A 10,107-nucleotide genomic window follows, 5' to 3' on the forward strand; every position below is an offset into this window, starting at 1 on the left:
TATATATATATATATATATATATATAGTGTGAAAATCCTACCAAACAACTAATGCATATATTAGATTCTCTAATACATCCTACCAAACGACCCTGAGAATAGTATAATGCTATATATAGTATCTTTAATTGAAGGTAGTAAAGAAAAAAGACTTACCAAAGATGTGAAGAGAAATAGTGAAAGAAAAAAGAGCATCCTGCATGGCATATCAAAATCCCCAGAAATAGAAGCCCATGCTAAGCTAGCCATGCTAGGTGCAGCCACAAACAAGAAAAATGAAGGTCTAAGCATGGCAGGAAGACGATTACTACCCGATAATCGTTGATAAAGTGTTATAAACACAACTAAATAGTGTGTTAATCCAAGTGTAAATATGCAAATTGCACTCTCTTTCCATTCCATCTTGCTAGCTATCCAAGCACCAACCAAATTTCCCAAAACAGAAAGTTGGCTTGTTGGATTTGCAACCATTGACAAAAACCTCTTTTCAGTAGTGAACCATTGTCCATAAATTTTCACATCAAGAATCATCACAGGTACGACGAATATCCACCATAGAAATTGACAAGAATCAAGATTTGGGATTGTGAATGGTACTGATTGAAGCAATAAAAGCCAAGAAATCCATGGTGCAAAGAGGTAGTTAACACCAATAGGATGCAAAAACTCAGACTTCACTAACTTGAAGTGAAAAATGCACCTTAAGATGTAAAGAAAAGAGAGTAACATAAGTGTACAAAGTGATATCCACCATAGTAAAAGGAAAGTAGTTGAAGGGAGTGAATGAAATTTGTGTTGAAGTGTTTGTGATTTGTCCAAATGTTGAGTTAGTACTTTCCATAACAAAGTTTGACCACCTAGAGAAAGGCTAATTCTAAAATAGCCTGCATGAAGTTTAGTCAATAGGGAAATATTAGAAGAAATTGATTTCTTGGTAACATGATCTTTATTAGTAGAGTCATGAATAATATTGTCATCATCATCACTTATTGTGACTTTGATTGTTGATTCAAAAACTTGTTCCCCCATTGAAAAATTGTTATGTAAAATACCAATTGACTATTGTAGGAGAATATGGTCTACATTTGTAATGCTTATTTAGGGCTATATATAAGAGCCAGGTTATCGTAAGGGGTTCATCAAGTGGCGAAGTGAAAAGTGTTTAAAATTTAATATATATGTATGAAAAATAATTTCTGACCTATAGTATAATTTTTTGAAAAAGGGTGTTCAACTGTCCACTCTGCATTACATGTGGCTATGTCGTTACCTTCTTTGATTCGTCAAAAAATTACATTGTATATATAAGATCAAAATTATAATTTTTATGTATATAGATTAGATGTTGAATCCCTTTTATTTCTTGTGTATTTATCTTTTTTATATTTTAAATTCCCTTAATAAAAATTCTAACTCCGCTGCTATGTATGGATGACTTGGAAATCAAAAGTGCACTCATATAATAAAAAATTAGTAAAATTAAATTAGTAAAGCAAGATGTAGTGTGTGATCAGTCAGGAATATTCATGGGGGATATAAAGTAAACATCCTTTGTTAGGTCACTTAGCTGTATTATCGTGCATTTTATTTTATTATAGAGATTGAAGTTATACATATTGCATGGTATAAATTTTCTTTACACTATTAATGTAGTTTGACTTAATATAAAACATTGCTTTCCATCTTGTTAACCAATTGATGGTTTTATGAGATTTAAATGTAGCTATCTTTTAAATTACAAATTAATATTTTTATATATAAAAAAGAATTGGTCCATTAAATGCTTTTATTATAATTGTCTTAAAATTACTTTGTTTTTGATAGATTTGAACTATTCATATCTAGTATAGAGTCTAGAAATCATTTAGACATAAATAAAATAAAATAAAAAGGAAAAATACTTAAATACACAACTTATTTGATCATATTCTCTAAAATTCTCTACTATTTGAAAATTTTATAAAAATTTCTATTTTTAGATACATCATTCTTACACAATGTATCGGGACGCAATGTATCAAGCAGGTATATCTTGTATCAATAAAGTTAATGTATCGGGAAGCGATGTATCGAGACAGATGTGTCTTGTATTAACAAAGGTGATGTATCGGGATGTGAGGTATCGGACGTTGAGTGATGTATTCGAAATTGGGACGCGATGTATCAGGATGTTTAGTGATGTATCCGAAGTCCTTAAATTTTAAGGGATCTTTGTAATTTAAAAAAGAGTAGGGATATGATGTAATTAGCTCTTAATTAACACTGCGAATTTGTGTAAAATTACCAAAATATATCCCTCAATTTTGCTATTTAAAATTGATATATATACCTCTTATTTTAAAAAGTGATGCATATATATTACCATCATCGTCTAATAAATGATGCATATTTATCCCTTCCGTTAACATGATATGTAAATTAAAACTCTTTTGATATCAATTTGCCTTTCTTAAAGACTTATAATGACACCTCCACCTCCACCCCACCCCACCCCACCCCAGGGGCGGAGGCAACATATACTTAGGGGTTCATTCAAACCCTCTTCGGTAGAAAATATTACTATTTATACATTGTTAAAATTATATTTTAGATTTGTATAATAGATGTCAAACCCCCTTCCACTAGTTCGTGTGTGTACTTCTCAGATTTTGGATCCCCTTATTAAAAACCCTAACTCCGCCACTGCCCACCCCCACCCCAAACAAAAGGAAAAGGAAAGAAAAGCAAAATGAACCACAAATGAAGGTAAAAAGAAAGAAATTTTTAACCTCCTGTCCTATATAATATAAGACGAAAGGTGCTCAACCACCTCATACTTAGCCTAATTTTTTGCATTAACAGAAGAATTAAAATGTAATTAATACTATAAATTCATTATAAGTGTTGATACAAATCCATAATATAATTGTTCTTATTACATAGTTTAAAGCTTTAACCCAATTGTATGGTCTTCTTTAATTATGTCAAATTGATTATGTTTTTATGCTTCTCGATCAGCCACAACGTTGTCGTTTTAACAATATTATACAACACAACTTGAATTAGGTACAAATATTTTAAAATTTGATACTCATATTTAAAAGGTGTACTAAAAGAAAGATGGGGTAAAACTATAATATGTATATTATGTTACTATTTTATGTATACATGCATGAACTCAACTAAAGCATATAATTGTTTGGTTTTGGACTCTTAGCTTTGCGCTACATGGTTATGTTAGTTTTTGAATAAACCTAGAAAGGTTATTATGGAAGTCTTGAAAATGGAAAAAATAAATAAGAATTATAACAATATAATTCTCTAATTGAATGTACTAATATGACTTTGTACATCTTTTTTAACCATTTTATAGTGTGTGGAGTATATATCTTATTTAAAAGTTTAAACTTTTAGATGAGATAATCTGAGAAACTTGTTAGAGCATATGTTTGGTTAAATAACCCAAAGACACTCTTAATAGGGTGTAATATATATTATTTGTGTTGAGTCAAGCCTGCTCAATTTCCTTCAAAAGACTTCACAAAGTCATTAAGAGTATCCAACATCTTATAAATAAAATATATTTCTTTTCAACTATTAGCGTATATTTTGTTACAAACTGGTGGTTAGACCGTCCTTCTTATATGGGGTAGAGTGTTGGTTAGTCAAAAACTCACATGTTTAGAAGATGCATATTGCAGAGATGAGAATGTAGAGATAGATGTGTGGGCATACTAGGGGTGAGAAGATTAGGAATGAGGTTATTGGAGAGAAGGTAGGAGTGGGGTTTGTGGTGGACAAGATGAGGGAAGCAAAATTGAGATGGTTTGAACATGTGCAGAGAAGATGTCTAGATGCTCCTGTGAGGAGGTGTGAGAGGTTGTAAGTAGAGATACACGGAAGGGTAGGGGTAGGCTGAAAAAGTATTGGGGATAGAGGTGATTAGATAGGACATGGCACAACTTCATATTATCGCAAGGACATGACTTTAGAGAAGAAGGAATCGAGGGCGCGTGTATTAGGGTAGAAGGCTAGTGGAGTATTGTATTGCATGTGAAGGTTTAGTGTCTATCATAGGACTAGTCGTGCCCTTATAGTCTTGTCATATGTTGTTTATTGTTTTTCGATTATCATATTATTTTGTTGTTGTTATTGTTTCTCTTGTAGACTTTACATTACTTTTCTTTTAAACCACTATGCTTTCTCCAGTGTTTTCTTCTTCTTTTACTTGAGTTTGATACACTTGAACCGGAGGTCTTTTCGAAAACAACCTCTCTACCTCTACGACGTAGTAATAAGGTTTGTGTATACTCTACCCTCCCGAATCTCACTTTATGAGATTTTCCCGAATATATCATAATTACATGAACTTTATTCACACATCCAACAATATAAGAGTCTCAAAAGGGATTTATAGTGTCCTAGAATAGTTCACTCACTACCTTAATAAACTATCAATAGAAGGATAAAGATATTCTTTTATTCAGGATTTTTTATTGGGAAAATGGTATGAAATAACAAACTATTAATTCAAAATAAATGTTATAGTCATAGTTTCTTTTATTTGTAATTCGCAGCAAACATTCCATATTTTTTGCCATCCCATTTGTATACCGAAATATACAAATGCAGGACCCATTTGTATACCAAAATATACAAATGCAGGACCCATTTGTTATACCGAAATACACAAATGCAAGACCCATTTGTATACTAAAATATACAAATGCAGGTACCCATTTGTATACCGAAATATACAAATGCATGACCCATTTGTATATCGAAATATACAAATGCAGGACCCATTTGTATACCAAAATATACAAATGCAGGACCCATTTGTATACCGAAATATACAAATAGACCCAAATACATATTTTTTATGTATATGTATACCAAAATATACAGATTAATAGCCATTGCAAACATAAATTTTGCTATGGAGCACAATTATACAAACTATAGCTATAACATACAAATATGTATTTTTATGTTTGCTAAACCTAATATTTACTCTTTTTTATTTATTTAAGCGACTGCATGTCTAAGCTGAGCAAAAGACTACTTTCATTATATATGATTAAGTACTTAATTATATTTTAGAGGAATTAGTGTAAATAGTCGTCCATCAAAATAATAGTTAGCAAATATATATTTGTTATATATATTAATGTGTGATACATATAAAATATACATTAATTATACAAAATAATAAATATTTTTATTTAACTATCGAATATAAATATTTTAACCTATCAGATGTGCAACTTTCCTATTATTATCAATAGCCACTAATACCTTAACTTAATTATCAAACCTTAAATAATTAATCAATCTTCACTTAGTAGTACTCACTAGCTAATCTACACTTGTAGCTCATTGGAAATCTGCTAGACACCCATGTTAAAGACCAAACAAGATCACACTTTAATTGTGATGATAAAATTAAGAACAAAAAAAAAGATATAATTAATCTTTATGAGAATTGATAATCTTACTTTAGTTCCCTTAAAACTATTTCTCTAATTGTTTAATATTGTGTAGTACATGCTAAAAACAAGTGGTTATGTATTGTTTAATCTTGCATAATTTACTTTTGGGATCCTCTCTAAGTGAGCAACCACTAATTGTACATCTTGAGTCACTTTTGTGTGTGGTGGTGGTGGTTGGGTGGGTGGGTTTTTGATACTTTTAAAATTTTGGTTTTGGTAATAGGTAATTGAAATATTAAATATTGAATTTTCAAAGTTTGCTTTGGTATGAGAAATTAAATTTTGATATAAATTCTAATATGGTAATTCGATAATTATGTATGGAAGGAAAAAAATATTTTGACAAAATATGTTCATAACTCGCTGAACAATTATCTTTTCAAAAATTACATATAAAGCTGATTGGATTTTCACTCTCAAATCTTAACACTATGATATAGATCCCAATCACTTGTTAATTCTTCTCATATATATGTTAAACAATTTATTTGAAGTTGGATGTTCGATATTTAATTTGATACTTTTAAAATTTAATTTTGATAATGAATAATTAAAAGTAAATATCAAATACCGAACTTTAAACTTTATGTACAATATAAATTTCGGTTTGGATTGGTAATTATTGTATTTATGCTCACCCCTACTATTGAGGTTGAATTAATTTCTCCGATAAAATAATGTAATTATTTACTTATGGATCAAATGCAAGTGACTATTGACGTATTTCACAAAAAGCATTTTCACTTTGTAGTTTTTTTTTTTTTTAAAAGTCAAACCATTAAAAGCATTAAGAAATTACTCAACTTTGTTATGTTTATTGATTCATTTTCTTAACCCACTCCCCCCACCCCCCAAAAAAAAAAAGTTAATTAATTTTCTTTCTTCAAGTTATGGTGAAAGTATAATATATGACCCTAGGTGATACCAAAGGGTCAAATAATTGGTCTAGCAACTTTATTATCCCCAAATTGTGGGGTATGAACAAATTTAGTACTATCAAATAATTATGTGTACATTAACTAAATGATGAAAAATAATGAACTAGGAATAAGACTATAAAATGGATTAATAATATTTATGAACCATGAGAAAATTAGAAGAGCTTAGTCTAATCATTGACTCATCATACTTAACCTCTTTTTGACTTGCTAATTTCGCATTATTTAAATTTTGTTATTTCTGTTTTTCTTATAGAGAAGATTTGTGTAATTATGAAATAACAGTTCACGTTATTTAGATATTTTCTAAGATAATGTCTAGTAGGACTTAAACATTACTTCTTCTTTTTTTAACATTACTTGTACTTTCTTATCAATAAATAATTTATTTACTGTTTATTTTTACCCTTCTTACCCCAAAAATTAAGCTACAATCTAGATCAAATGGTTAATTATTACAATTACCCTATAAGTAAATTAAATTTGCAAAGAATTTCAAGAATATGAAATTCTCAACAATAAATGATTATAAAAATGATGTTATGGATTAGCTAGGCAACATAAATATTTAATTTGTTTTAATTAATTTGCTACCTAATTATTGTTATAACATTAATTAACAACCACCTATATAAGTGACTCGTGTATTTGTTTCTGATAAGTATATCCTGCTTATCCTAGTTTAATTTCTTGAACAATGTCCATGACGTTGCCATTATAATCTTATTTCATTTATGTAGTTTATTCGATCACCAAAAGTTGTAATAAAATGATATTTGTGTATTGCTTTATTCGTAAATAGTCGATTTTGATAGAGAGTATTTCACCATGTAAAATAAGATTTTTGGACAAATTTAATTAATTAAGCTTTAAAATTAATATCGAACATTGGTTGAGAAGTCAAAAGATTATCGGAGTTGCCCAATTTTCTATATGTAAAGTAATAATTTAGTTGATTCAATAGGTTTTGTACATTATCTTTAGTTATTGGTTAGGGTTTCTCAGACATTATAAATACAGAGTTTAGTTATGGGGAAGTTACATTAATTTTGGTACTAGTTTAGGAGTTAATTATTTATATATGTATTTTAGTTTGCAATATTGTGTATTTTATCAAATTTTTGTGTGTCCAGATACATTCATATACATGTATTTCGGGATACTATTGGGGTTTTGTTCTGATTATCTTACCAAAGGAAAGTCAAAATAATACTATAATTGTTTGTACTTTTTTCCGAAAGAAATTATAATTCTCTTCCGTATTTATTTTATTCTTTTCTTAATGGAAAAGTTTGGAACTCTGTAAATTGAAAAAAAAATCCTCATACCAAGAACATATATAATATTAGGGGTGTTCACGGGTTGGTTTGGATCGGTTATTGGTCAAAACCAAAACCAAGCCAACTTAATCGGTTTTAAAATTATCAAAACCAAACCAAACCAAATATAGTATATATTTATCGGTTTTGATTCGATTTGGTTTGGTTATTCGGTTATTAACCATAGACAAAAATAAAAGAAACAATTCATTCAAAAACGTGAAAAAAAAGTGAACAATCCATTTGAAACGAAAATAGTTAGAATGACTGACATTACAGAACTTTCAATCATTGAATTTACTATGAATAAAGCTTCAAAATTCATTATTTTGGCCTAGAAGAAAGAGAAAGTGATAATTTCAATCTTATAAAGAATTGTCATAGACACACTCATATGCATAAAACCAATTAGATAAATATTCTCACCTTTGGGCATTTTTGCTTTAATAAGTAAATTATAAATAAATTTTGATGAAAATACATATAAGATCTTTAAAATTATTTATAAAAACAATATATTATGTATGTATATTAATTAAATATATGTATATAATTTGTCGGTTCGGTTCGGTTATTTCTTCGATTTTTTTCGAACAAAACCATAATCAACCCATATACTATCGGTTTTTAAAAATCTAAAATCAAACTACACCTAACCCAAATAAAAATCAGTTTATTTAATCGATTTGGTTCAGTTTTTTGGTTTGGATCGGTTTTTATCTGAACCGTGAACACCCCTATATAATATCATCCACACAATGTACACATTTAAGAGTTTTATTTATGGAAAGATTTTTATCTCTACATTTCTATGTTTAATATTAGTTTTTAATTATATAGATCAATTGACCATATTATAATATGTGTTTCTTTTGGTGAAGTTTTATGTGTCGTCTAATTTATCGTCATATTATTTGCAATTGTAAGTTTCCACATGACGACCTGATTCTTTCGAACCCAACAGATACATGGGTTAAAATTAGGTGTAATTTGTTCTAGAAACATTGTATCCATGTGGATTCACATGTATTTGGGATACATAACCTCCTTTGCCTCTCTCCGATCTCTCTCGTCACTCTCCTATGTATGTGGTACATGTGAATTACACGAGATACATACATATGGGGTGATTCACATGTAAATTAATATTACTAGATACATAATGAATCTCGCTCACCTTCCTCCCCATCTCGCTTGCCTCTCTCATTATTTTAGTATATCTGGTAGCAAAAATACATGTATCTAAGTGTATATTTCTCAATATATGACAGAACCTCTTAATAAGTAGTAAGATACACAATATCTTGAAAGTATAGGTAATAATATATATAGTAATGAAGTATATCTAATTATTTAATTTTTCCTTCACTAATTAATTTCCATATTAATTGTTTCATCTTTTATTCGGTATAAAATACTAATACATAAATTACTCAAAAATTATACATATTTTATTTTATATGAAATCGTGAAATGTAATTCAACATTGTATTCGATATGTTAAATATTTGTGCAAACAACACTAAAAAATTATCAATTATTATATTAATTAGCTATGCTAATTTTAATATATGAACAAAGGATGTTAATGGGACGGTTCGGTCAGCTATTTTAAAAAAATTACACCATCTCAATTTTTCATATATTTTATAATGTATAACCAAAATTAAATTATTATTTTTAAAACCATCTCAGTCACTCTGTAGTATCGTCTTCATTTATAACTAGCAAATTTGTCACCCTATTATGTTCCCTAATAATAAACCGATTTCTAACGTCATCTTTTGTATGTCTATAATTACTCGATATATTAGAAGTAATCTTTCAAGATCGAAAAAAAAATGTAATTTGATTTTTTCCTAATTTTACAATGAGTTAAAAAAAATAAAAATTGACTAGTACAAAAACCAATTGATGGCCCTTGTGTACTACAATGTTACAAACAAAGAATGATAATGACAACAACCTAATTCAAACCTAATAACCTGATGTTTGCTATAGTAATTAATTATTAAAATGGTATGTATACCCAAAAACAAAATCTTAAAGTGGACCATATGATATTTTTAGTGGAAAAGAACCTAAAGTTTTTTTTTTTAAATAAGGATATATCTTTTTGAGTCACCCACTATATATGATGATTAACATTATCCATGAATTTATCATACAAAGAATATTACTTCTATCGGTACGAAATAAAAAAGTTAACGATAATGAATATGAATATTTATAATCGGCTAAGATTTTACATATTATAAATATTATATGCTTCCTTTGACAATTTCTGTGGCAATATTTAGTATTTGGAGGGTCAAAAGAAATTATTTTTGCCTACTTATTTTGATTAGTAGTAATTGTTATGACTTTAGTTTATTTTAT

The 10,107-nt window shown here is 28.6% G+C and overlaps 1 protein-coding gene across 1 annotated transcript in view; it reads right to left on the reverse strand.

The window, feature by feature from the left end:
• LOC102603246 (S-type anion channel SLAH1-like) overlaps positions 1–1,029 on the reverse strand; it is a 4,024-nt gene extending 2,995 nt beyond the window's left edge. Inside the window, exon 1 of the mRNA XM_006343348.1 lies at positions 157–1,029. Within this exon, the coding sequence (XP_006343410.1) occupies positions 157–1,029 (873 nt within the window). The remainder of the gene's footprint in view (positions 1–156) is intronic.
• Between the last annotated feature and the right edge of the window lie 9,078 nt (positions 1,030–10,107).

This window comes from Solanum tuberosum, unplaced genomic scaffold, assembly GCF_000226075.1.
Source record: "Solanum tuberosum cultivar DM 1-3 516 R44 unplaced genomic scaffold, SolTub_3.0 scf00039, whole genome shotgun sequence".
In the NCBI taxonomy this organism is placed as follows: Eukaryota; Viridiplantae; Streptophyta; class Magnoliopsida; order Solanales; family Solanaceae; genus Solanum; species Solanum tuberosum.